At 40.8% G+C, this 27,120-nt stretch overlaps 3 protein-coding genes across 7 annotated transcripts in view; 2 read left to right on the top strand and 1 right to left on the bottom strand.

Moving 5' to 3' along the window:
* PSTK (phosphoseryl-tRNA kinase) overlaps positions 1–893 on the top strand; it is a 17,570-nt gene extending 16,677 nt beyond the window's left edge. Inside the window, exon 6 of the mRNA XM_049646588.1 lies at positions 502–893. Within this exon, the coding sequence (XP_049502545.1) occupies positions 502–644 (143 nt within the window). The 3' untranslated portion in view covers positions 645–893. The remainder of the gene's footprint in view (positions 1–501) is intronic.
* IKZF5 (IKAROS family zinc finger 5) overlaps positions 1–18,594 on the bottom strand; it is a 22,322-nt gene extending 3,728 nt beyond the window's left edge. Inside the window, exons 1-3 of one of the 4 annotated variants that reach the window (XM_049646576.1) lie at positions 18,424–18,594; positions 16,805–16,953; positions 1,849–2,059 (exon numbers count right to left, since the gene is read on the bottom strand). In XM_049646576.1, the coding sequence (XP_049502533.1) occupies positions 1,849–1,981 (133 nt within the window). In that variant the 5' untranslated portion in view covers positions 1,982–2,059; positions 16,805–16,953; positions 18,424–18,594. The other 3 variants (XM_049646578.1, XM_049646580.1, XM_049646577.1) reach the window with 3 other exon arrangements.
* A 96-nt stretch (positions 18,595–18,690) lies between these two features.
* Positions 18,691–27,120, top strand: part of ACADSB (acyl-CoA dehydrogenase short/branched chain) — a 43,325-nt gene continuing 34,895 nt past the window's right edge. The window contains exon 1 of one of the 2 annotated variants that reach the window (XM_049646572.1): positions 18,691–18,825. In XM_049646572.1, the coding sequence (XP_049502529.1) occupies positions 18,784–18,825 (42 nt within the window). In that variant the 5' untranslated portion in view covers positions 18,691–18,783. The remainder of the gene's footprint in view (positions 18,826–27,120) is intronic. The other variant, XM_049646571.1, reaches the window with a different exon arrangement.

Genomic DNA, 27,120 nt, shown 5'->3' on the forward strand with positions numbered 1-27,120 from the left:
TCATTTTCTGAACTGAGGTTAATTTCACACAAAAGCAGTATCCTGTTTTTGAGAACCTTTCATAGGGGGATCTCAAATTACTTACACATACATTTTATCAGTCCTCCACATGCTTCTGAAGAAGAGAGCTGGGTATTATCCTAATGTGACAGGTGAGGAGACAGAGGGGAGTAAGGAGTAATGGCAAAGTTACACATGTTTAAGATTCTAGCCACTTCTACAAATATTATAACTGGCAGTCACGGTAATCTCCCCAATCCTAACTCTATTTACTGTAGTCTAAAGCAATTAATGTTGAGTTTTGCACTGTTCCACCTGGTTTATGCACATGTTCTAGAGGCTGGGATGCATTTAGGATCTTAACATTCTAAATAAGCACATAAAGGAAGATAGTCTATCTGATACCTCTGAATGTTAGAACTGCAAGAATCTGAAAGCTAAAAGGTATTGTCTGGCCCTTTGTTTTTAATTTGATCCGACTACTTCTTTGTATCTATAAAGAAACCGAAGGGGCAAGTGCTCCTAATCAGGAAGACCAGCGAGCAGTGGGGACTACAAGCCTTTTCTCTTGGATCCCAGTCCAGGAACCTATACACTCAAGTGTCAGAAGGGACATTTTTGGTGCTGCAACTTCATGGGAATAGCAGTACTATTTGTGTGAACACATCAAGCCGCCTCCTCCACTGTTTCCTCCCTGCTTCACCAGGAGAAAAGTGATCTTGCTGGTCGGTGAAAACCCAATATCCAACAGTGCCACGGCATGGGAGGGACAAGGCTGTGTCCCCCTCTCCGATTTCTCTCTCGAGCCGGTGACTCCAAAGATTTAATGTGCATGTATATGAATCACATGAGTAGCTTTTAAAAATACAGACTGATTCAGTAGATCTGCACTGGGAACTGACATTTTACACTTCTGACAAGCTCCCAGATGATGCCTGGCCACTGCTGTTGGCCCCTGGACTATAGGCCACAGACCATCTTCATCAGGGGTCAGCAAACCTCCCATAAGGATCAGAGAGTAAATACTTTGTGGCTTTATGGGCCACATGTTCTCTATCACAACTACTCAACTCTGCTGTTATAGCACAAAAACAGCTATAGAAAACATGTAAACAAGCAAATATAGCTCTGTTTCGATCAAATGTTACTTACGGATGCTGATGTCTGAATTTCATATAATTTGCACATTATAGTATTGTTTTGGTTCCCCCCCACCACCATTTTAAAGTCTAGAAATCTCTCTTAGTTTGCAAGTCACATAAAAACAGTTAGCAGTCCAGGTGGGGTCTGTGGTTTGTTGACCCCTGAGCTACGTTCAGAAATAAATTCCAGTGTGTTTGGTAAGCAAACAAGATAAAGTATGTCTGTAACAGGCCCAAATGGGTTGCTTTCTCTATTCCAGTTTGCTGTCTAAGTGGGTAAACATGGTCAGCGCTTTCTTCATTTTAAGAGAGAAAAAACAGAAACCCCCATCATGTCTCTGGTCTAATCCAGATTTCCTAATGGCCAAATCCTTTGTGTAGTGAAGCTGATATTCGACCCCCTTGGGTCCCTTGTGTCGACAGTTAGCTACTAGAACTTATAAGATGGGAAGGATATTTGGAACTCCTAACCTTCCAATGAGACCATAATGCCTCTCCAGACCATGTTAGGCCCTTGGGGAAGCCTCATTCTCCCTCAACAAAAATCGGACTTGTAAAGAGGAAAACAAATTGTACTGTATCTTTCTAAGTAAAGATGGAATGATTCACATTAGTCAATAGTGGTCTTCATCATATGCATAGCTATATACAAACATTAACATATTTATGAAAAGTGAATTAATTAATAGTATTAAGATGAGTCTACCTCCCTGAAGAGCCTCTGCTTCTTTATCCCCACTAACTGATCCAGAAATCATATTCACATGATGAGTCTGTTGAGTCAGATATTCCTGGAAATCTTTCACGAAGTCCAAAGGCTCTGGTTTCTTTTCACCCATCTTTACTTTTTTCTTTTTCTTTCTTTCTTTCTTTTTTTATTTATTTTTATTTTTTTGAAGTTTACAGTTCGTTTATGCCTAGGGGGAAAAAAAGTGAAATAATTTCACACTATTTAGTGAGACCCAATATGTATTAAAACAGTGACAAAGATTACTATGTTCAAGGAACTAAACAAAGCTACAAAAAACACAGTACCTGCCTTTCAATATCTTACTATTTTCTTGGTGAACTAGATAAGACATACAGAAAATGTTGAATATTTAATATATTTAATATTTAAATAAACTAGGATTCAAACTTAGTCTTAAAGGATGGAATGAAATTACAAAGACAGAAAATAAGAGAAAATAAGTCCAGATGAAAGAAACAGGCACATCAGCAGGATTATCAATGGAGACAGTAAAAAAAAAAACGAAGTGGCTCAATCAGGGCCAGAGAGAATTTTCTGGATGATGGACATACTACATATCTGCATTGCCCAATACAGTTGCTACCAGCCACACACAGCGAAGAGTACTTAAAGTGTGGTGAATACAAATGACCTGAGTTTTTAATTTTATTTAATTAATTTAAACTGAAATAGCTACATATGGCTAGTGACTATCATTTTGGACAGTAAAGGCTCTCAAATCACAAGGTTCACATGGATGAATACTCTAGAAATAAAGGTGATCTAGAACAAGGGGTGGTAAACCTTTTCCATAAAAAGGCAAGACAGTAAGTATTTTAGGCTTTGTAGGTCATAAGGTTTCTGTCGCAACTACTTAACTGTCGTTATAACTGAAAGCAGCCATAAAAAACATGTGAATAAATTGAGTATGGCTGTGTTCCAAAATAAAGCTTTATAGAGGCAGGCCTTAAGCCAGGTTTGGCCTACATGCCATAATTTCCCTAACCCCTGCCCTAGAAATCCAAATCACCACCTCTGCCGCTACCCATCATGCTATGAAAATGGAGGGAAAAAAGAAAGAAAACAAAAAATCTGATGCTCACGTAGAGGGAAAGTATCATATAAGATTTTGTAACCACAAACTAAACCGATCCTCACATAGGTATAATTATGGCCCAAATTCAGAAATCAAATAATGAAAAAGTTTTCTAGTAAAAACAAGATAAGGAAGTCTAGCACCTAGGAGACAAAAGTCTTTTCTTCCAGGAAAAATATTTTTATGCAAATGTCTAAGGTCTTGTTAAATATATCTTCTGCTAAATTTTTTTCCTCATTAAATATTCCAACTATTTAATGAGTTATTTCTATCTAAAAACACTCATCTTTGAAAGGCAGATGATTCATTCAGTAGAATGAATCTAAAGATTAGTCACTTCTCAATATGTAAGTTTAACATTTTCTCAAAGCCCGGCATACACACAGAAGAGCACATAAATCCTAAGGGTAGAGCTCAATGAATTGTCATACGCTGAATGCATCCATGAAGTCAGCACCCACGTGGAGAAACAGAAGGCCACCCGCATCCTGGTAGCACCCCAGCACACCTTCCTGTGCTGGTCCCTGAGCCCCAGCAAGGACCCTGCGACCTCTGAAATTGCTATGGCACAGGGTTTGCATATATCAGCTTTAGATGGTGCAAAATGGTTTTTCAAAGTGCTTAAACCAGTTTACACTCTCACCAGCAGTGAACAAGAGCTCTCTTGCTCTGCATCCCTGCCAACACACAGGTATTTATTGCTTTTTTCATTGTAGCCATTCCAGTGCATATATGGTGGTATCACACTGGTTTTAATTTCTATCCCTTGATGATTAATGAAGTTGTGTACTTTTTATGTTAATTAGCCATGAAGACACCCTCTATTTTCATACCCAGTGAGAGAGCTTTCAAGTCTTTTGCTTATTTTTCTAATAGGTAAGAGTTCTTTGTAATATTCTGGATATGAGCTCTTTATTGGATATGAGGATTTCAAGCGTCTTCTCTCACTGTTTGCCTTTTCACTTTCCTAAAGATAACCTCATGAACACAAGTTCTTAATACAGTCCAACTTCCCCATTTCTTTCCTTCACATTTAGAGTTGTGTCCTTACCAATGTCTTACTTGAGGATGTTCTTCTGTAGTTTCTTCTAAAAACTTTACTAGTTTTTTTTTTTTTTACCTTTCATATTTCATCTGGAATTTGTGTATGTATAGTGTGAGGTAAAGAGTCAAAATATACTTTTTTCCCAAAGAGATGTCCTAGCAACACGCATTTCATAGACTAGCCTTTCTCCACTAGATTCTATTATCACCTTTCTAAATCAGGTGATTATATATATGTGGCTCTATTTCTGGATTCTCTATTCTGTTTCACTGGTCTATTTTTGTCTATGCTCACACTAACACCACAAGGTCTTTTTTTTTTTTTTACCAATTTAATTTTTATTTTCTTTTGAAAGTTAGTGATGCGTGGGCAGAGTCTACACATACATATTTGCATTTGGCTGATGAAAAGTTTCAAGAAAGTGCACAAGAAATAAAGGGCGCCAAGCACAGACGGCAACCACATTAAGAACTAAACAAACAAACCTACTCCAGTGTGATTCAAACTGCAGTGGTGGACGGGACCGTCAAATCCATAGAATCTTAAGAGCTGGAAGAAAGTTTAGAAATCGAGTCCTCCCCCTCCTCCTTCATGATAGAATCCCCCCTCTATGATCTTATGACCAGCTAGATCCTCTTCATTACATCCCTAGTCAGCAATTCTCTTCTCCCCCCTATAGCTAACATGTCTGCTGAACTCAGTCATCCCTTAAATGGCATGATAATTTTTTTGATTCCTTCTGAATTTTTTCTAGGTGTCACAAATTATGATATCCGCTCCTGGCATGAGATATCAGAGACTCTTCTAAGGATGGAAGGAGCAGGGGGCATGTAAACAACCTCCTTTGACTGCTATTTAGATGTTTCAAAGAGCTAAATATTTCAAAAGTTATTTCAACCAAATGGAGATTTACACAATACATGTATGTCTCCAGTTTTTTTTTTTTTAACTAAATGGGATTTTTAGTAGATATTCTGATAGTTTTACTATATTAGGTATTTACACACACACACACACACACACACATATTTTTAGTGATTCATCACTTACATATAACACCCAGCACTCATCCCAACAAGTGTCCTCCTTAATACCCCTTGCCCCTTTAGCCCATCCCCTCACCCAACACTCCTCCAACAACACTGTTCTCTGTATTTAAAAGTTTCTTATGGTTTGTCTCTCTCTGTTTTTATATTGTTTTTGTGTCCTTTCCCTTATGTTCATCTATTTTGTATCTTAAATTTCATGAGTGAAATTTGTCTGAATATTTGTCTGACTTACTTCATTTAGCATAATATACTCTAGTTCTATCCACGTTGTTGCAAATTGGAAGATTTCATTCTTTTTGATTGCTGAGTGAGATTCCATTGTATATATACCACATCTTCTTTATCCATTCAGTCGATGGACAATTGGGCTCTTTCCATACTTTGGCTATTGTTGATAGTGCTGCTATAAACATTGGAGTGCATGTGCCCCTCTGAATCAGCACTCCTGTATCCTTTGGATAAACACCTAGTAGTGCTATTGCTGGGTCGTGGGGTAGATCTATTTTTAACTTTTTGAGGCACTCCATACTGTCTTTTGGAGTGGCTGCACCCGTCTGCATTCCCACCAGCAGTGCAAAAGGGTTCCTCTTTCTCCACATCCTCACCAACATGTTGTTGCCTGAGTTAATTTTAGCCATTCTGACAGGTGTGAGGTGGTATCTCGTTGTGGTTTTGATTTTTATTTTCCTGATGAATGATGTTGAGCATCTTTTCACGTGTCTGTTAGCCATCTGGATGTCTTCTTTGGAAAAGTGTCTATGTCTTTTGCCCATTTCTTCATTGGATTATTTGTTTTTGGGGTGTTGAGTTTGGTTAGGTTCTTTATAGATTTTGGATACTAACCCTTCATCTGATATGTCACTTGCAAATATCTTCTCCCATTCCGTAGGTTACTTTTGCTGTTTCCTTCACTGTGCAGAAGCTTTTTATCTTGATGAGGTCCCAATAGTTCATGTTTGCTTTTGTTTCCCTTGCCTCCAAAGACATGTTGAGTGAGTTGCTACAGCTGAGGTTGAAAAGGTTGTTGCCTGTTTTCTCCTGTAGGATTTTGATGGGTTCCTGTCTTATGTTTAGGTCTTTCATCCATTTTGAGTTTACTTTTGTGTATGGTGTGAGATAGTGGTCCAGGTTCATTCTTCTGCAGGTCACTGTCCAGTTTTCCCAACACCATTTGCTGAAGAGACTTTTTTTTTTCCATTGGATATTCTTTCCTGCTTTGTCAAAGATTAGTTGGCCATACATTTGTGGGTCCATTTCTAGGTTCTCTATTCTGTTCCAGTGATCTATGTGTCTGTTTTTGTGCCAGTTCCATACTGTCTTGATAATTACAGCTTTGTAATACAGCATGAAGTCCAGAATTGTGATGCCTCCAGCTTTGGTTTCCTTTTTCAGGATTGCTTTGGCTTACTGGAGTCTTTTCTGGTTCCATACAAATTTTAGGACTGTGTGTTCTAGCTCTGTGAAATGCGGGTGTTATTTCGATAGGGACTGCACTGAATATGTAGATTGCTTTGGGTTGTATCAACATTTTAACAATATTTGTTCTTCTGATCCATGAGCATGGAATGTTTTTCCATTTCTTTGTGTCCTTTTCCATTTCTTTCATAAGCTTTCTATAGTTTTCAGCGTATACATTTTTCACCTCTTTGGTTAGGTTTATCCCTAGGTATTTTATGGTTTTTGGTGCAATTGTAAATGAGACTGATTCCTTGGTTTCTCTTTCTGCTGCTCCATTATTGGTGTATAGAAATGCAACCGATTCTACACATTGATTTTATATCTTGCGACATTGCTGAATTCATCAATCAGTCCCAGCAGGCTTTTGGTGAGTCTTTTGGGTTATCCACATTGAGTGTCATGCCATCTATGAAGAGTTAGTTTAACTTCTGCCTTGCCAATTTGTATGCCTTTTATTTTTTTGTGTTTTCTGATTACTGAGGCTAGGACTTCCAAAACTATGTTGAATAACAGTGATGAGAGTGGATATCAACTTTAGATCGTGTTCTTGACTTTAGAGGGAAAGCTCTCAGTTTTTCCCCATTGAGAATGATATTCATGGTGGGTCTTTCATATATGGCTTTTATGATCTTGAAGTCTGATCCTTCCTTCTATCCCTACTTTCTGGAAGGTTTTATCAAGAACGATGCTGTATTTTGTCAGATGCTTTTTCAGCATCTATTGAGACAATCATGTGGTTCTTATCCTTTCATCACAACGTGATGTATCACATTGATTGATTTGTGGATATTGAACCAACCCTGCATCCCAGGAATAAATTCCAGCCGATCATGGTGAATAATTCTTTTAATGTATTGTTGGATCACGTTTGCTAGTATTATTGAGAATTTTCCCACCCATGTTCATCAGGGAAATTGGGTCTGTAGTTCTCCTTTTTAGTGGGGTCTTTGGTCTGGTTTGGTTTGAAATCAAGGTAATGCTGGCCTCATAGAATGAGTTTGGAAGTTTTCCCTCCATTTCTATTTTTTGGAACTGCTTCAAAAGAACAGATGTTAAGTCTTGTTTAAATGTTTGGTGGAATTCCCCTGGAAAGTCATCTAGCCCTGGACTCTTGTTTGTTGGGAGATTTTTGATTACTAATTCGATTTCTTTACTGGTTATAGGTCTGTTCAAATTTTCTACTCCTTGTTTCAGTTTTGGTAGTTTGGATGTTTCTAGGAATTTGTCCATTTCTTCCAGATTGCCCAATCTGGTGGCATATGGTTGCTCATAATATTCTATTATTGTTTGCATTTCTGCAGTATTAGTTGTGATCTCTCCTCTTTCATTTGTGATTTTATTGATTTGGGTCCTTTCCTTTTTCTTTTTGAACAATCTGGCCAGGGTTTATCAATTTTGTTAATTCTTTCAAAGAACCAGCTCCTGGTTTCATTGACCTGTTCTACTGTGTTTTTGGTTTTTTTTTAATTTCAATATTATTGATTTATGCTCTATTCTTTATTATTTCCCATCTTCTGGTTTTGGGCTTTATTTGCAGTTCTTTTTCCAGCTCTTGTAAGTGAAGGCTAGGTTGTATATTTGAGACCTTTCTTCCTTCCTTGAGAAGGCCTGGATTGCTATATACTTCCCTCTTATGACCACCTTTGCTGCATCCCAGACGTTTTGCGCTGTCATGTTTTCATCTCCACTGGCTTCCATGTACTTTTGAATTTCCTCATTGATTTCTTGGTTAACCCATTCATTCTTTAGTAGGGTGTTCTTTAATCTCCAAGTATTTATGGTCTTTCCAAATTTTTTCTTGTAGTTGACTTCAAGTTTCATAGCATTTTGGTTTAAAAATATGCACAGTATGACCTCTCTCTTTTTGTACTTGTTGAGGGCTATTTGTTTCCCAGTATGTGATCTATTCTGGAGAATGTTCCAGGTGCACTCAAGAAAAATGTGTATTCTACTGCTTTAGGATGAAATGTTCTGAATATATTTGTTAAGTCCATCCAGTCCAGTGTATCATTCAAAGCTAGTTTCCTTGTTGATTTTCTGCTTAGCTGATCTGTCCATTGTTGTAAGTGGGGTGCTGAAGTCCCCTACTATTATGGTATTATCACCAATGAGTTTCTTTATGTTTGTGGTTAATTGATTTATATATTTGGGTGCTTCCACATTGGGGACATAAATATTTACAACTGTTAGATCTTTTTGGTGGATAGGCCCCCTTAATTGTGATATAATGCCCTTCTTCATCTCTTGTTACAGTCTCTATTTTATTTTAAAATCTAGTTTCTCTGATATAAGTATGGTTACTCCAGCTTTCTTTTGAACACCATTAGCATGACAGATGGTTCTCCATCCCCTTACTTTTAATCTGCAGATGTCTTTAGTTCTAAAATGGGTCTCTTTTAAGCTGCATATAGATGGGACTTGTTTTCTTACCATTGTGATACCCTATGTCTTTTGGTTGGAGTTTTTAGTCCATTGACATTTAGAGTGAGTAGTGAATAAATTCAGTACCACCGTGTTGCTGTTTCTGGTGATGTTCTCTGGTCCTTTGTAGTCTTTGTTGTGTCCAATCTTTTTTGTTTCATTTCGTCTTTTATCCACTCAAAGACTCCCCCTTAAAATTTCTTGCAGGGCTGGTTTAGTGGTCTTGAACTCCTTTAGTTTTTGTTTGTCTGGGAAACTCTTTCTCTCTCCTATTTTGAATGACAGCCTTTCAGGATAAAGAATTCTTGGCTGCGTATTTTTTCCGATTCAACACATTGAATATATCCTACCACTCCTTTCTGGCCTGCCGAGTGTCTGTGGATAGCTCTGCTGCAAACCTGATTGGTCTTCCCTTATAGGTTAAGGGCTAATTTTTTCCCTTGCTGCTTTCATAATTCTTTCCTCATCTGTGTATTTTGTGAATTTGACTATGATACGCCTTGGTGACGGTTGGTTTTTGCTGAACCTAATGGGAGTTCTTTGTGCTTCCTGGATTCTGATCTCTGTGTCCTTCCCCAGATTAGGAAAGTTTTCTGCTATAGTTTGCTCACATAAACCTGCCCCTTTTTCTCTCTCTTCATCTTCTGGAACCCCTGTGATTCAGATGTTATTCCTTTTTAATAAGTCACTGAGTTCTCTAAGTCTTGTATCGTGTTCTTTTGCCTTTGTTTCCCTCTTTTTTCTCTGCTTCGTTATTCTCCATAATTTTGTGCTCTACTTCCTCCATCCTTGCCATCGTGGCGTCCATTTGAGACTGCATTTTGCTTGCAGCATTTTTAATTTCGTCCTGACTAGATTTTACTTCTTTTATCTCTGCAGAAAGGGATTCTATGTTTTTTTCAACCCCATCTAGTTATCATGGTTCTAAATTCTAGTTTAGACATTTTGCTTATATCTGTGTTGATTAAGTCCCTGCCTGTCATTTCTTCCTGTTCTTTCTTATTGGGTGAATTCCTTCATTTGCCATTTTGGAGGAAAAAGAAAGTTAATGAAATAAAAGTTAAAAATTAAAAACAAAACAAAAAATGAAACAAAAGAAGTTTGATCCTAGGTGTGTTTTGGTCTGCTTGTTGAAAGGTTGATAAAACAGTAAAAAAAAAAAAAAAAAGGGCAAGAAAAGAAAAAAAGGTTAAAAAATGTATTTTTATAAGCCCTAAATATTTTATTAGATTTTTTTAAACATTTATTCATTTTGGAGAGACAGAGAGACAGAGCGTGAGTGGGGGAGGGGCAGAGATGGATGGAGACACAGAATCTGAAGCAGACTCCAGGCTCTGAGCTGTCAGCACAGAGGCCGACACAGGGCTCAAGCTCATGAAGCATGAGTTCACGACCTGAGCTGAAGTTGGATGCTTAACCAACTGAGCTACCCAGGAACCCCTAAAAATTTTTAAACTAAAAAAAAAATTTATATAATAAAATAAAACGAAATAGAATGAAAAATTTTTAAAAATAAAAAATAAAGTAAAAAAACAAAAAAAAAAAGAAAAATACATTTTTTTCTTTCTGTATCCATGCAAAAGAAAATGAAAAAAAAAAAAAAAAAACCAATTCACACAAAACCAGAAGCAGAAAAACAAATAAATGAACCAGCAAACAGAATTAAATCCAAATGAAGTTACATCCAATTACCCCTAGAACTCAAACTATGAAGTACTCTACAGTCTGTACACTAAGCAGGTAGAGGGACTTGTGCTGGTGTTCTAGGAGATATGCTCAGAGGGAGCATTTGCGCAGGGCTTGGTGTAATGGCTCCATTCTCCACTAGGTAGCGCTGCTTAGCTTACTGAGGTGGATCGGTGTGGCGCGCATGTGTGTGTGCAGGAGATAGAAATGGCTTCACCCAGCTCCCTAGTCTCTGGCACAGGAACTTCATGCTCTCACCAACCCATGATCAAGCACCCCTCCTTTGTCTCAGGCCTCCGTCCACTCCCCACCTCTACTCTGTCCATGTCCAAGCTGTCCGCCTACCAGGCGGCACCTCCCTCCAGAGTTTTGATCCCAGGTGGGGTTGTGTTTCAAAACCCCACACTTTGGGGCGCCTGGGTGCCTCAGTCAGTTACATGTCCGACTTCGGCTCAGGTCATGATCTCGCGGTCCGTGAGTTCGAGCCCCGCATCGGGGTCTGTGCCGACCGCTCAGAGCCTGGAGCCTGTTTCAGATTCTGTGTCTCCCTCTCTCTCTGACCCTCCCCCCGTTTGTGCTGTGTCTCTGTCTCAAAAATAAATAAACGTTAAAACAAATTTTTTTCAAAACCCCACACTTTGAGAGAACCTTGTGGCTTGGACCCACTATGACTCTCTGGGGGAAGGTCTTGCTGCACAATGGCCAGGTGCCTGCTGGCCCCAGAAAACGTTTGTGTGATCGTGCAGCCACAGGGATTCAGAGATTGTGGCAAATCACAATACCCAGCTGGCGTCAGGTTTCACTACACTCTGGCATATATGTCCCAATACCAGCAAACGTGTCTGCTCTCCGGAGTCCACTGGGACCTTTGTCTGTGGGAAGGCCGTATGGCCTCACCAAATGCTCTCCAAGCAGGGGAACCACTTCTCCCCATGTGGCACGCGGACCCCTCAGACCCTGCTGCCTGCTCCTGGGGATTCGCCCTACTTCCTCACCAGAGCACCACCAGCCACTGGGCTCCAGAACTTCAGACTCTGTGCTCCAATGTTTATAGAATCCTGGTGGTATTGAAACCCTCTCCTTTCTTCCTGTCAATGGTTTTGGGGAACAGATTTCTTGTTCAGTCCCCTGTGTTTTCACTCTTCCTCTCTCTTTCTCTAGCTACTTTCGAGGGAGTGTTTTTCCTGCACTCTCCCAATGCACCGCACTCTCCACCTTTCTCTGTCCTCTCTCCACAAAAACAGCTCCCTACCCTCCGCTGCTTTTGTCTCCCCCAATTCACCTCTCCACACTGCATACCTGCCGAGTTCTGTGGCTCAGGTTATGCAGACTGTTGTGTTAATCCTCAGATCAATTTCCTAGGTGTGCAAAACGGTTTGGTGCTAATCTAGCTGCACTTCAGGGATGAGACAAACTGAGGATCTCCATGCCGCTTGCCTAATAATAATTAGGCAGTCCTAATAATAAAAATCTTAATAACTCAGGTACTAAGGTCCACCAGTACGTTTTTCTTCTTCAAGAATGTCTGGACTAGTCTGGGTACTTTTCAATCTGTTTTCCAAAGCATGAACTGTGGAGTTGAGAAATGAGAAGGCTCCATGACAGCACATTTCCCAATTAACAGCAGCTTGATTGATATTTTAAGACCAAAACTTCTGTTTTAACTAACGAGAACTCTAATAGATATAGACTAACCCTTAACTATGTCACTCCTGTAGCATGCTGTACTATACAATACTGCAGTGATATTTTAGGAACTAATGGAAGGACACAGGGCAGTTTTTGGTTTCCCTTATTTACTGGCCCCAGACTGATTTTTATTTAATATCTGTATTTCTTGTCTTTCTCTCTCCTCACATCTAACTTGTTCTTTATTCTGAACATATCTATCCAAGTAAGGATGTGCAAATGACCAAATTTTCACTGTTCTTAATGCAACATTTGAGAATAGTTCTTTTCCTCCCTTCTTAGAAGATGTTTAGGGGTTTTTAAAAGGTATTGTTATTACTATATCTTTTCATTGTTTTCTAGAAAGTTGAGGCCACTGAAAGTCTATCCTCTAGATAAACAGTATTACGGTATTAGGCCAAACGTACTAGCTTGAAGACTCTAAACAGAAACTTCTCTCAGCCACAGTTTCTTATTTTGTAAAATGGGATAGTATCAACTGGCAATGCTGTTTTAAGTTTTACAGGTACGTATACGTAAAGTATCTCACAGCCTGTGTAGCATACGGCATGTTCTCAGACAACAGTAGCTATTTTGCAGCAAAAAAATGGTTATACCTGAGGTCAAAAAATTCTTCCTGTCCCAGATTTTTTTTCCTTTTTCTATCAATAAGTTCATCAACTGAGCATCATAAGCTATCATTTTATATATATGTTCTTTAGTTACAATGAAACACACATGGTCTACCCTCGTCTCATTAATTCCCATAGCCCAAATTGCAATTTCCCAAACTCATATCTCATTTTACTCTCTTAGGCCACCTCTTTAAATCATTTGCTTTAGTCTGGCTCAACTTACTCAGTCTTAAGGATCATTGTTGGTTTCTGAACAAGTTTGTTTCAGTTACTTTTTCCCATCTTACCATGCTTATGTGAACTGGTTCTCTCTGCTTCCTAACCAGTGTATTACTAATTGTTCCATGACTATTGTTGATTCTGCTCATTCGTCCTTTAAAATTTAACCTTTGAGGGGCGCTTGGGTGGTTCAGTCGGTTAAGCGTCCGACTTCGGCTCAGGTCATGATCTCGCAGTTCTTGGGTTCAAGCCACGCATCGGGCTCTGTGCTGACAGCTCAGAGCCTGGAGCCTGCTTCCGATTCTGTGTCTCCTTCTCTCTCTGTTCCTCCCCTGCTCACGCTCTGTCTCTCTCTTTCTCAAAAATAAATAAAGATTAAAAAAAATTTTTTTTAATTTAACCTTTGATCAGGGGCAAAAAAAAAAAAAAAAAGTGAGCCAGTCAGCTCCAATGAAAAAGGTTTTTAAGAATAAGATCAACAGGGGCGCTTGGGTGGCTCAGTCGGTTAAGCATCTGACTTCAGCTCAGGTCACGATCTCGCGGTCCATGAGTTCAAACCCCGCATCAGGCTCTGGGCTGATGGCTCAGAGCCTGGAGCCTGCTTCCGATTCTGTGTCTCCCTCTCTCTCTGCCCCTCCCCCATTCATGCTCTGTCTCTCTCTGTCTCAAAAATAAATAAAGATTAAAAAAAAATTTTTAAAAAAACAAAGAATAAGATCAACAATAATTGGTAGTAAGATTATAACTCAATAAAAGGGAAAGGGGAAAAAAGGACAACAAAACACACGGGTGGGAAACAGTGTAAAGATATACATAAAAAGGTATGAAATACAGCAGACAAATGAACCAAATGAGTTCCAGAAAAATAAAAAGATAAGCCAAGAGAAATGTTTTTCAAAAAAATAACAATCAAGAAATTCCAAAATTAAAGATGTCTTTCAGACAGAAAGGGATCATAGAGCGCAAAACAGAACCTATGATAATAAAATAACAGACACATTTTGAAATTTTAAAACCTCAAAGAAGATAAAGAGAACATAAAGCTACTCAGAGGAAAAAAAGGCAATCCACCCACGTAAAAAAAAAAAAAAAACAACAATCAGACTGATATCTGAGTGTCAAACAGTAGGTGCAAGAAAATAGCAGAGTAATCATTCACTCAAATTTAGAATGTTTAAAAATTCCTCAAGTTGATATAGGGTATCTTCCAAAAATCTACATCACAATTAACAGAAAATTTAGTTGCATTCCCTTTGGAATCAAGAACAAGACAAGGATGCTTGCTATTACTACTGCTACTCAATAAAGTACTAGAGGTAGAGGCCCCCACAATAAGAGGAAAAAGAAGTAAAAGGGATGAGGATTGGTAAGGCCCTACAGATTGTCTGTGTCCTAATTATAAAAGTTGTAATTAAGAAAGAAATCCTGGTATTTACATTGCAACTTAGCATCACTTCTTGCTAATCAATATGAAAACTGAGATGTGTCCACTGGAAAATATCTGAATATGCTTTGACAGTCTTCAAAAAGCAAGACAAATCTTACCAACTCCTGATTAGAAGGCCTAACTGCTATGGTACAACATGTGACCATGCAGAAAAAAAAATGCGTGAGATTGCCAGTAAGCAAGCAGAAGAAAATGGTATTTTTATACATGCATCTCAAGTTTTAAGAACACAAATGAGCCTAATTACAGAGGATGGCTGGCATATTTTGACAGTCTTGGCTATTATCACATTGTCACATTATAAATTTCACTGCGTTCTCTGCCATAAATTGTGTGATTTTCAATCATAATGCATGATGGACTTAAAAAAAAAAAAAGAATGCCTACGAAAAAGGGGAAGATCACAACACTGTAAATATGGTGAGAAAACTGTTCTTAAATTAGAGTTTTAAATATATTGATGAGTTTTAACCTCTGATATTTCTGCAATGGTTCAGAAATTATGTGTCATTCCATCCCTAAGCATTTTTTATGCTCCCTTGACCTATATCACATCTATCTCTCTCACACCCTCTCTTACTTTCTCTCTTTTGCGCGCGCGCGCGCACACACACGCACACACACACACACCCCCCATGACAGGCCCTTGCCTAAATCTGAATGGAGTCTTTGGTTCAAAATCCAGCTCTCTCCATCTCAAGCCACTATTTCTAATCAACAGTAAATAGAAAAAGAACAATAACTGAAACTACAGAACACTTCCTAATATCAAAAGAAAATAAAGGTTTCATATCCAAACCCTCTTCCTGTCTTTAATAATCATCAGTCTCTGAAAGTTTAATCTAAGAACTTCACAAATTAACTGAAATCTGGAGATGCCCCTAAGACACTGATAAATTTAAAAACCTCTCCAAACATACCATAAAAATCTACTTTAAGAAATCAGCAAACTATAATGTTTTTACTGGAGGTATCTTTTCCACAAGTCATGAATTCAACACCTTGGGACTTGTTAGCCAAAATACAACTTACACAAAATTTCAAAATGGAAGATCATGTCATCAGAAAAAGAAACATATTTGAATTCTCCAATTTTATTACAGATTTGGGTGGTGTATTCCTAACCTGACCTATTCTTTCTACTAAATGATATCTAATTAAATCAACCATGGAAGAATTATTCCCATTCCTTATGATACGGCAAAACTTTTGTGTCTCCCCTGTGATTACTCTGATTAAAGTTAAGTTGGGTCTAGTATGGTACTCCCTGGGGTGTAGGTACATGTCTGTATAAACTGGGTAGAATGTACCTTAACCATTTTTATGCCAATAGTTTCTCCCAAATTACCCATTCGAGGCTCAAAAATAAGGTTCTTACAAAACAGCCAGAGGCTACCCAGTGAAGGAAAGAAGCATTTAAGAAACAAACTTTGGGATCCCAAAAGAACATGAAAACCTCTTCACCTTTAAGCAGGTAACTTAAAACTATTCTCCAACCTTTCTTGGTTTCTGATATTGGTGTATGAAGTTTTCTGATATTTGTTTTTCAGTCTCACACTATAAATGGGAAGTTGTTGACACACATACAAGTGCACACACATAAACCCTCTCTTAACCAGGAGCTAACAAAACAGGCATCATGATGTGAATTAGAAGATAGCCACAACCATGAAACAGCGGTGACATAAGAACCAGAAGAATTCTCTATGACCTACCTTCCCCCCAAAGTCTATCTTTTTTATTAGCTATGGGAAATTTTTGAAAACAACAGGATACAGGAATAGAAATCTCTGTTTTATTCACCTACTCTTTGGGGGTTACTAACCATAAGGTAGAAAACTGAGCAACCAACTTACTTATACAACAGCTTAATTTGGTGGTTAGGTATGCCTCGACAAAAGTGACTGCAGCTTAATAGATGTGCTTATTTTTATGGCCTAATAATTACAGTCACTGAAAGATTTACTTTGCCATGGAATACACATCAAGGGAGAAAGAAGCCTGACAAATGAGGACTGATTTGTAGAGACAGTGACACAGACTCTTCAAAGATAATTAGGACACATTTCCTTTGATTACAGAATTGTCCAAAACAAATTCTTTGAAAGCAAAAAGGGACAGTATAAGGCTGTGAGAAATCAGATAACATAACATAAAAGTAAAACATAAAGTTAGAAGATATCCAAAACAGGAGCTACACACTCTAACCTTTTCACCCCAAATCAGTTCCTCCTTTTTCTTGCCACTCCAACATTGATGAAATGAAGAGTAATCGAAATTTACTCTGGAGACACACCAAGGGACTCCAAAAGGCCATGGAGGGAATTTCAACTAAAATTGAAAAGCCATACAGAGTTCTGCAAAGAAAAGCACACCACAAATCAAAACCTTTATGACAAAAAGTTAACTAGCATCTACAGGTTTAAGCTAAGAAAATAACCTGTGCCAAGTTTACCATTCCCAGAAAACTAAACTAGTAGATAATGAAAGAACAAAAGAACAAGTTTATTTCAAAAAAAGCTACAAAGAACCACCAAAGAATGACAAGCACTAATTTGACTTTTTCCACCCACTGGTGGATTTCTTAAGATTTCATTTTGGCAAATTCTCAATAATGTTTATTTTCTTAAACTCAAGTTATTAATTTCATTTGTGCACAGTGTTGTACACTTACAGAGTCAGGCTTAGTACTGCTGAACAACTACAGTTGCATAAAAATAAAGCACTAGTCCTAGGGAAACATTTGTGGGAAAGGGCTAAAAAGGAAGCCTCCAAGCACACCCCACAACGAACGAACACTTGATTCCCCTCTTTATTATGCTCTCTATCGCAATCCCAAACACGTAGGGTTTTCTAGGAAACAGTTTGAACCCCTAGGGGGCAAAAAACACCAAACATCTCAATTCCCCATAACGATTTCCCAACATCATATTAATCAGTAGCTGTTGAAGGCATGTCATAAATTAAAATAAAATGCAATTTTAAAACTAACTGTCCAGATGTTTAAAATTTTGTTTTAAATAAGTTTTGTTTCTTCAAAACCGAATTCTCCTTAGATCTCACAACTTAAAGTACCTTTATTTCTTCTCCCAATTGTCACTTCCCATTAGGGTTCCCAATAGCACATTAAGGGGACACTACACGGGCCACGTGGTCAGTGGTAGCTGGAACCGGTTTAACCTCAATTCAAATTCAGTTACAGAGCACTTAATAGTTGCACGGCTTGGTTACCCGCACTACAGTTTATTAAGAGACTTAAGCCTGCGTGAACTTGAATGGGTCTTCGCTGCAAAGCCTCACATCTCCCCAAACCTCACATCTCCCAAAATGAGAGTGCATAAACAGTAGAAACTAACCCAGGCAGGACCATTAGATAACAGAGGTTTTAAAAGTCCTCCCAAGGAGCAGCCCAGGACTGGCGTCGGGGCAGCATCCTCATAAGGATTCGGAACACTTAGGAGTCCAGCGCCTCGTCTAACCCCCAGGCCCTGGGACCCGGTGAAGACGCAAACCTCGGGGAGACCCCTGCACGACCACCTGTCAGAGCGAGAAGCAGCTCCCTACCCAGGAGTCTCCAGCCCCTGCCTACAGGCGCCGCTCCCTCGGGGCTCCCGCAACCGAGAAACAGCACGTTCCGCACTCGGGCCAAGAACACCCTGGGTCGCGACCCTGCTGACCGACCGACCACGCCCAACCTTCCGCTGAGACTGAGTCCCGAGCGGGGTCAACCGGCCCGCTGCGAACTCGGCTCTCGTCTCCCGCCGCTCCTTCTTAACTGTCCTGCTCAGCTGTGTCGCCGCCTTCCGAGCCGGAAGCCTGCTACTTACCACCTGACCACCGCACCGAGTAACTCCCACCGCCTTGTTTAATGCCGCTACCGTCGCCGCCGCCGCCGCCGTCTTCGTCACCGTCGCTGCCGCCGCCATGTTTGTTGTGTCTCCGACTCTCTTCCCGCCCCACAGCCTTGTCGAAGTCTCGCGTGAGCAGGGCTTATGGCAAAGGCGGAGAGGGAGCTGTGTGTCTCTCTTGAGGTTCCGTAGGCACCAGGGGGCGGGGCCAGGGAGTTGTGCTGGGGGGTGGGGTGGGGGCGGGGCCGTCAGGCCCCGCCCCTAAGCGCTGGCCCTGGGCCCGGAGGCGCTGAGAAAGGACTTCGCTGGATTGACACAGTCTCATCTCCTACAACACCCATGGAGGGAGCCGCGGTTCGGCTGCTGCGCGGAAGCGCGCTGGTGAGTGCGCTGGCGGCGGTCGCCCTGGGGGGTCTGAGACGACCTTGGCCTCGGCGGCGGTGTCTTCTAACGGGACCCGGGAGCCCGCTCCACGTCTCGGGTCCTAGCCTCCTTCTCTCCTCCGGGTCGGTCTCAGACCCTTCACCGAGGGCCGACCTCCCACCAGGCCTCTGGGCGAGCCAGCCTCCGCTTCTGTAAGGAGGGCCGGGAGTAGCAGCTGGTGAAAAGGGGGCTGGGAGATGTTCTAGAAGCTTCTTTGAGGGAGCAAGCATTCTGCGCTGAGTCGGAGTGCCATGGCTCCCAGATGTCCTTTGCAAATCTTTGGGCCTGAGCCTCGGATCCTTAGGGGCAGTTTGCAGAGGTGCCCCCTCTCCGAGGCCAACTTTACCCAATTATTACATTTCACCACCACCCCCAAAAAGATTGTTAAAAATAGTCTCTTTCTGAGCGGTGCGTTACCCTGTCTTCCCTAACTCAGCCCTGCTCCAGACTTAGGAAGGGACCTCAGAGTTGGTCAGACTTCGCATCCAGTTAGAGAATTCCCTCAGCCCCTTATCTCATGACCAGGGCCAGAGCATCTCCCATGGGTGAGCTCAGCACTGCTCAGGGGAGCCCATTTCCCTCCGGCTTCCTCAACTTGAGCTGAAACCTGCCTCCCAGGAATATCCACCTGTTGTACCTAATTCCGCTCTCCGGACGGACACAAACTGTGGATTCTTTAAAAGATACTGTGTGGGGTTTTTCTCATTACATTAAATGTTTCCATTATTCAGCTTTTCCTAGGGTAGGCTTTCCAGAACCCTCTCACACTTGGATACATTTCTGTTTGTGAGAACACTTCATTAGGGACTTGACCTCTGCTTGGCTGTAGACCTTTACATTTGCTCTAATGAGTTAAAGGCTCTTCAATTGCCAATTCAGTGGCATACCCAGAGGCAGAACTCTCCTTGTGTAATTAGAGATAGTTAATTTTATTTGACTGTCTTATAGACTTGAAGTATTAAGAAGATTACTAAAGTCGTCTTAGTGTATTGTTGCAAAGAAATTAAGTCTCTATGGTACTATTTAGTACTATTTTATAATTGTTGTTTAGTAGTTTAGGAAAGACAGTTCCCAGGATTTCACAATTTGACTCTTGTGTTAGAGCCAACACAGTTTTAGACACACGGGGTGTGGCAGGCACATGTTCTTGGTGTTCTATTTGTGTCATTTCATTTAATTCTTAAAACTATCTTCCAGAGTACTAGTTTCATCAGTCTTTTGGCTGCAGAGGCTAATGCCGGAATAGATCAAGTGACTTGCTCAGAGTGACTTGCTAGAAAGTAAGTGACAGAGCTGGTGTTCAGATTCTAGTCTGATGGGACACTTGACCTTCGTGCTCTACTACCTTCTTCTCTTCCTTAGCCATGTCAGAGATGTCTTTTGTTTGGATTTGTTGGTTTACTGTGACTGGTTGTCCTTGTTAGTTTCTGAAACTCTTTTGCATTAATCAGCTAATGTAATTGACGGGATGTTGACTCTGTAGCACAGTGGTTGAGAATGTGGGGTTTGCAACCGATTGCTTGGGTTTGAACACAGGCTCTGTCACTTCCTAGCAGTGTTGGACAGGTTATTGAATCTCTGTGGATCTTAGTTTCTTGATCTGTAATATGGGGAGAATGATGGTACCTATCTATAGGGGGATGTGAAGCACTTAAAATAGAGCCTGGCATAGAGTCAGCTGTCATTAAATGTCAGCTTTTATTGTCATGCGTGAGACATTGGGTAGTATGCCAGGTACAATAAAGACCATGAACACTGACCTTTAAGAAGTGTATCTTTTAGTGGGGAAGTTAGAACTATATCCAACTAATCTGATATGTAGGTGGCATACAAATCCCAACGGGTCCACAGTCTGCCTGTGGGCTCAGAGGAGGGAGCGGTATACAGGACCATTAGGGGAGAGACAGCCTCTCTGGGAGCTGGGTTTAGATTTTAGGGGAAAAAGAGAATTGGGAAAGACACAGCAACGAAAGGGCCTGGGGAATTTTAAGGAATTTTGGAGTTTATCTTTTAGGTTGTTGAGGGGCCTTTGAAGGTTTTCAGCTTTGGAGGTACATAGCTATAATCTAGTTTTATTGCTGTCATAGCAAGTGGTACGGAGGGTAGAGAATTGCAAATTAGGGCTAATTTTGGTCCCTGATATCAAAGACAAATGGAAAGCCAGATTTTAGTGAGAATTTTCTATAGACCAGGGACAGCATCTTACATCCACCACCCTGTATACTGTTCCTATTAAGCAAGTCTTAGTGGCTTCATTTCACAGCTGAGGAACTGGGGGGTGGGAGGGGGAGGACGGTATTCAAGGTGCTCTTGTCACACAACAGTCAGGTCACAGCTTGGGCACTCAGCCATGCCTGCCTTCTCGGAAGGGCTCTCTTATCCCTGCACGTGCATTAGAACTAACATGTCCATTTTGTTGGGGCAACCTGGTTTGTGGGGAATTGACCTAGTCTACCTGTGGTTCCAAAGCATTTTAGGCACCTTGGTGTTTTTCAAGGGATCATTTTAAAAACGTATTTTTGAGGTGATTCCGTGTTCAGTTAATCCTATGAAGGATTTCTAGACTTTCTAGGACTTCTAGAAACAGGCCTTGGAATCAGAGCACTGGAGTTTGAATCCTGCCTGCCACCTCTTAGTTTGATGACCTGAACAAAACGAAAAGGATTCATTCTGCTTTAGACTTCAGACTTTTAAAAGTGTGAATTGAACTTCTAACTGGAAGCATTTTGGAAGCTGATCAGGAAAGGGATCCGGAAACTAGCCAAAAAAATCGGAGCAGAAACTAACAGAAAAATCAGATATAGGTCTGAGCCTTTGGAGTACATTACAGACCATGTGGGGTGAATGCGGAAGACAGGCAAAGTCAAGACGAGAATTAATGTCTCGATTTGTGACAAATACACTTTATTCAGAGTAAGAGCAAAAGTACAAGCACAGCTCGTGCTATGTAAAGAAAACAACCCAAAGGGAGCAGAGGCGAGATGGAACTCAGGGCCAGCTTATGGAGATGCTGGAATGCACGTTGAGGCAGCGTGTGAACTGGGTCTGTTTAAGGCTAGAGAACTAACTGCCTTAGGTTCGTAGGCTCCCTTCCCTCCTCTTACTATCCACCTGCCCCTGCAGGCATTTTAAGTGTGCAACTCCTGGTCTGGAAGTCGGGTCTCTTGATTCTGGTTTAACTGTTCTTTCTGCTACCCAACCTGGTTTCCCTGAAAAGGAGGGAAATTCCCAGTACCTGATAAGGTGTTGGACCCGAGTTAATGGCACAATTAAAAATTTTTAAGTTCATTGATAATCCCACCCTGTAAGATTTCTTTGGAAATAGAAGCCGTTTTGGAAAGAACTTGTTGGCCTGGCCAAGGCCATGTAAAGGTGAACAGGTCTCCTTTATGCTGATTTCCCAGCACTTTGCCCTGTCTTGGTTTATTTCACCCTCTCCTGAGACAGTCTCTGTCTATTCTTCTAGAAAGTGGTGGCATTGTTAGGAACCTTTAGATACTGGAGGAGGCGGAGACCGATGGAAGGGAAAGGTTACCTTTTTAGTAGTTCTGGAGAACACCTGGAACCAAAGCTGCTGTTTTTGGAGAAAGCAAGCAGAGGTTAAAGAGGTTCTGGTGTAGAAGCTTTGGCTCGGGGATAGGAAGGCAAAGAAAGGATCGATTTAAAATCTAAAATGAGATATGTAGTACTTAAATCATCTTAAAATAAATACCCTAGAGTTAGTTGGAATTCTCTAAGAGGTCTGTGTAGAGGAAGACGGGAGTCCTTGAGTTGTTACAAAGTGGAGAAGAAACATTGCGTCATCTGCTGTACTGAAGAATTTTTTTTTCTTTTTTTCTTTTTCTTTTTTTTTTTTTTTAACGTTTATTTATTTTTGAGACAGAGAGAGACAGAGCATGAGCGGGGGAGGGTCAGAGAGAGAGGGAGACACAGAATCGGAAGCAGGCTCCAGGCTCTGAGCTGTCAGCACAGAGCCCGATGCGGGGCTCAAACTCACCGACCGTGAGATCATGACCTGAGCTGAAGTCGGACGCTTAACCGACCAAGCCACCCAGGCGCCCCTGAAGAATTTTTTTATAACCATTACTGACACAGTGGCATTAATAAGCAAAGCCTCTTATCTCCGCGTCTTCTCACATTTTGCTGTAAGGGAAACTAGCTGTCTTGGAAGGATTCTCCCTCCACCTACAACAGAGCCTGAGAAAAATGTGGCCAGCTGATTACATAATAGGGCCCTCTCTGTGTTAACTATTGTCCCATAAACCTGCAGAACTATTTATATACCATGTTGCTCCTTCTACCCCAAGGAGCATCAAAACATCCCAAAAATCACCGTTCTTGTTTTGATTAGGTTAATTAACAAGCAGTGAGCATAATTACACACCTTGGCATTTAACCTTGAGCTCATATTTATTATACAAGACCTTGGCACGGAGGACCTGCCCCTCTTCACTCCTACTTCCTGCTGGAAAACTTCTTAAATTTACATGTTTTAGAAACAGGTACAAATGATAAGAGGTTCAATGTTCAAATGTCTATTCGTTAAATTCTTCTAGATTGTTGACATCATCTTCATAAGCCATGTGAATTTCTGTCATGGTAAAGCTATAACATTTGGTTTCTCTAATTTTAAAGTAATTTGCTTAATTTAATTGGGGGGGACGGCACTAGAATTTTTTAAAATGTTATTTTCAGTAGATAATTGTAGGTTCTCATGCAGTTGTTAGAAGTAACACAAAGAGATCCTACATACTCCTTTTTTCTTTTTTTTTTTTTTTTTTTAGAGTGTGTGCAAGGGGAGGAGGGGCAGAGAGAGAGAGAGAGAGAGAGAGAGAGAGAGAGAATCTTAAGCAGGCTCCATGGCCCATCGCAGAGCCCGATGTAGGGCTCGATCTTACAACCTTGAGATCACGACCTGAGCTGAAATCAAGAGTCAGACAGTAACTGACTGAGCCCCCAGGCACCCCCTCCCTGCATACTCTTGATCCAATTTGTCCTAGTGGTAACACCTTATAAAAACTACAGTATAGTATCACAACCAAGATGTTAACATTGAGACAATCCATCACACTTACTCAGCTATCTCCAGTTTCACATGTAATTTATATATTTTGTCCTGCGCAGTTTTAATCACGCATATGTTTGGGGATCCACAACCACAGCCAAGCTACGGGACACTTCCAACTTCACAAAGATCCTTTGTGTTACCTTTGTTTATCCATCTGTATACGTGTATCATTTCAAGAATGTTAGATGAATGAAATCATCGATTTATAACCTTTGGGATTGGCTTTTTGCATTCAGCATAATAGTCCTGAGATTCGAACAGGTTATTGCCAAGCTGTTGCCGACGTGGAGAGCTTGCTTCTTTTATTGCTGAGCGATATTCCATTTTTCCGGACTGAAAAACTTTTCCTCTGCCCTCTTGGGTTCTGTAGCTGGAGTCTGGAAATTAAACTGACAGAAGACATTAACTCAAGGAAAAGGTTTATTTCGTATGAGTAGGGGAGCCAACAGAAGAACTAGCTGGCTCTTTCAAAGGTTAAAGGTTTCGTATCTTAGGGAAAAGGAAAGGGGCAGAAACTGATCCTAAGAGAAAAACAAATAGGGTTCTTTTAGGAAAGACAGATGAGTTTTTAGGAGAACAGACAAGAGATAAGAAAGTTGGTGATAATATTTGTCTCCACAAGTATTGGTGGTCTTTCCATAAAACTCCCCCAAGAGAGGATTTCTGGCACCCTCCTTTCCCCAAAGTTACTGCTTTGAGCCAGATCAGGGAACCTCCGAGAAGACTTTTTCCTACATTTGTTGAATCTCAGATGTCTTCAGATTAAAACAATCTTTCTGCCAGCTCTGGGGTTCCAAGTGGGTCCCCACGCCTTGAGTGATATACCATTGGGTGCTTAACCAATCATCCAATGGAAGACAGTGTGGTTGTTTCCAGTTGACTATTTTGAATAAAGCTGCTGTATACATTGGTGTGCAGGTTTTTGTTTGAACTTAAATGTTCATTTCTTTAAAAAAAAATTTTTTTAAACATTTATTTATTTTTGAGAGACAGAGTATGAGCAGGGGAGGGGCAGAGAGAGAGGGAGACACCAGAATTCAAAGCAGGCTCCAGGCTCCAGGCTCCAAGCCGTCAGCACAGAGCCCGACACGGGGCTTGAACTCACAAACCGTGAGATCATGACCTGGGCCAAAGTCCAGGAGCCCACCCAGGTGCCCCCTTAAATGTTCATTTCTTAAGTAAATAGCGAAGAACACAGTTGTGGTAATTGCATGATCGCAAAAAACTTGCTGAACAGGTTTCCAGAGTGGCTGTGTCATTTCACGTTCCTAACAGCAGTGTATGGACATCCAGTTTATCCTCATCCTTTCTGTTAGGATGTCCTTGGAACCACAGTAGAGGGGACGGCCATCTTGCCAGTGCAACCCAACGAAAAGCCCCTAGTAGCGTGCCAGAACGAATTGGAGGTCAACCAATCACCGAGCAGTCAACCAATCACCGAGCGACAGCACGACCTGACATGAAAAAGGCCCACCCAGACCTAAACCCGGAACCACTGCAGCTTAAAAACCCCACCCCACCACACCTGGGCTCGTCTTCCCCCCTCCCTCTCTCTCCCTCTCCCAGAGTCACGGAACCTCGCCTTAGTTCCCAAATAAAGCCTTTGACTGCTAAAATTTTTTAGCCTCTGACTCCTATCTTTACCCTGCCTTACGCCTGACCCTAACACTTACCATCAGTTGGTATTGTTGTTACGGTTTTTATTTTAACCATTCTGATTATATCTCGCTGTGCTGATTTACTTTTAAAATACTTTTTAGTTCCCAGCAGAATCGGAGAGTGGGATATTCTGGTTTGTTGACAGTTCAAAGATCCTTCTTTTAATATTACACATATTTAATTATATCATAAAATAATCTTATTTTACCCTTTCTTGATCTGTAAAGTTGAGTCAATGCTGTTAGAAAACCAGAGGCTAAAAATGATGTCGCTTAGGTTAAGGGCCGCACAGCAGTAAGCCAAGACTTAATACCTAACTTAACTGTAGTTTTCAACACCTCCCCCACCCCACCCCACCCACCCCCGCCAGCCAACCAGGAATGTAGCCTTTAACAGGTCAACTTGGAATTTCTTGGTCCAACTAGGAAATTTACTGATAGACCCTTTCAGCTCCCCTTAGGAGGGAGGGCAACCTTGCCTAAACAGTGCATTCCTTGTTAATAAATTACTTTCTTTTCTTTTTAAATGCTTTCTCTGCTTTTAAAAGCCTTTCTTTTATTTATCCCAGTGGCACTCCCCCTTGCTAGATGGGATGCTGCCTAATTCATGAATCATTGAATAAAGCCAGTTAGATCTTTAAATTTACTTGGTTAAATTTTTTTTTAACGCGAAAAGGACAAGAAAGTTACCATCAAAATCTGCTTACCGAGGGTGAGCACCCTAATTATTTAGCTGTAGAATTACTACATGATTTTAATGGACTTGTATGTCAAAAAGGACTTAGTGGGTACCTGGCTGGCTCAGTCGCTAGAGCATGCCACTTTTTTTTTTTTTTTTTTTTTTTTAATGATCGTTGGTTTGTTTGTTTTGAGAGGGAGAAAGACAGAGCATGAGTAGGGGAGGGGCAGAGAGAGAGGGAGACACAGGATCCAAAGCAGGCTCCAGGCTCTGAGCTGTGAGCACAGACCCTGATGCAGTGACCTGTGGGGGAGGTCAAGAAGTGTGCTGGATGAGGATGGGGCATCGTTCAAAAGCTTTTTTGAACCTTGTTATTGTTCAACACAAAAAAATGTTTAAAGCCAAACACATTGGGGGCGGACGTGGCAGGGAGAGCAGGGATGCACATTCGTGGATCATTACCATAGACAAGTGAGTGGTTAGGCTTTTGAAAGGTTGCATTAAGAGGAGTTGACTTTTTACTTTCCAAGTCATGTGTGTTAAACCAGATTCCAGCCCAGGCTACACATGAGAATCATCTGGGGGAGCTTTCTAGAAATACAGAAGCCCAAGTTTCATCTTGAGCCCGTTGAATCAGTCTTCATTGGTATGGCTCTCTCTTTTTTTTTGCTATTTCAGGGGCAACTCGACCCTAGTGGAGTTGGTGAATGTTCCCAGAATTGACCAGTTTCTTTAGTTAAATTACGTGCAACTATATTTGACAGGTTCCTAAGAAAGCCATAAAGTTGTTCTGCAGTATGATTTATCTAAAACCGAACCTAGCATTTTTTTTTTTTTTTTTTTTTTTG

Source organism: Panthera uncia, chromosome D2 (genome assembly GCF_023721935.1).
Source record: "Panthera uncia isolate 11264 chromosome D2, Puncia_PCG_1.0, whole genome shotgun sequence".
Taxonomy (NCBI): Eukaryota; Metazoa; Chordata; class Mammalia; order Carnivora; family Felidae; genus Panthera; species Panthera uncia.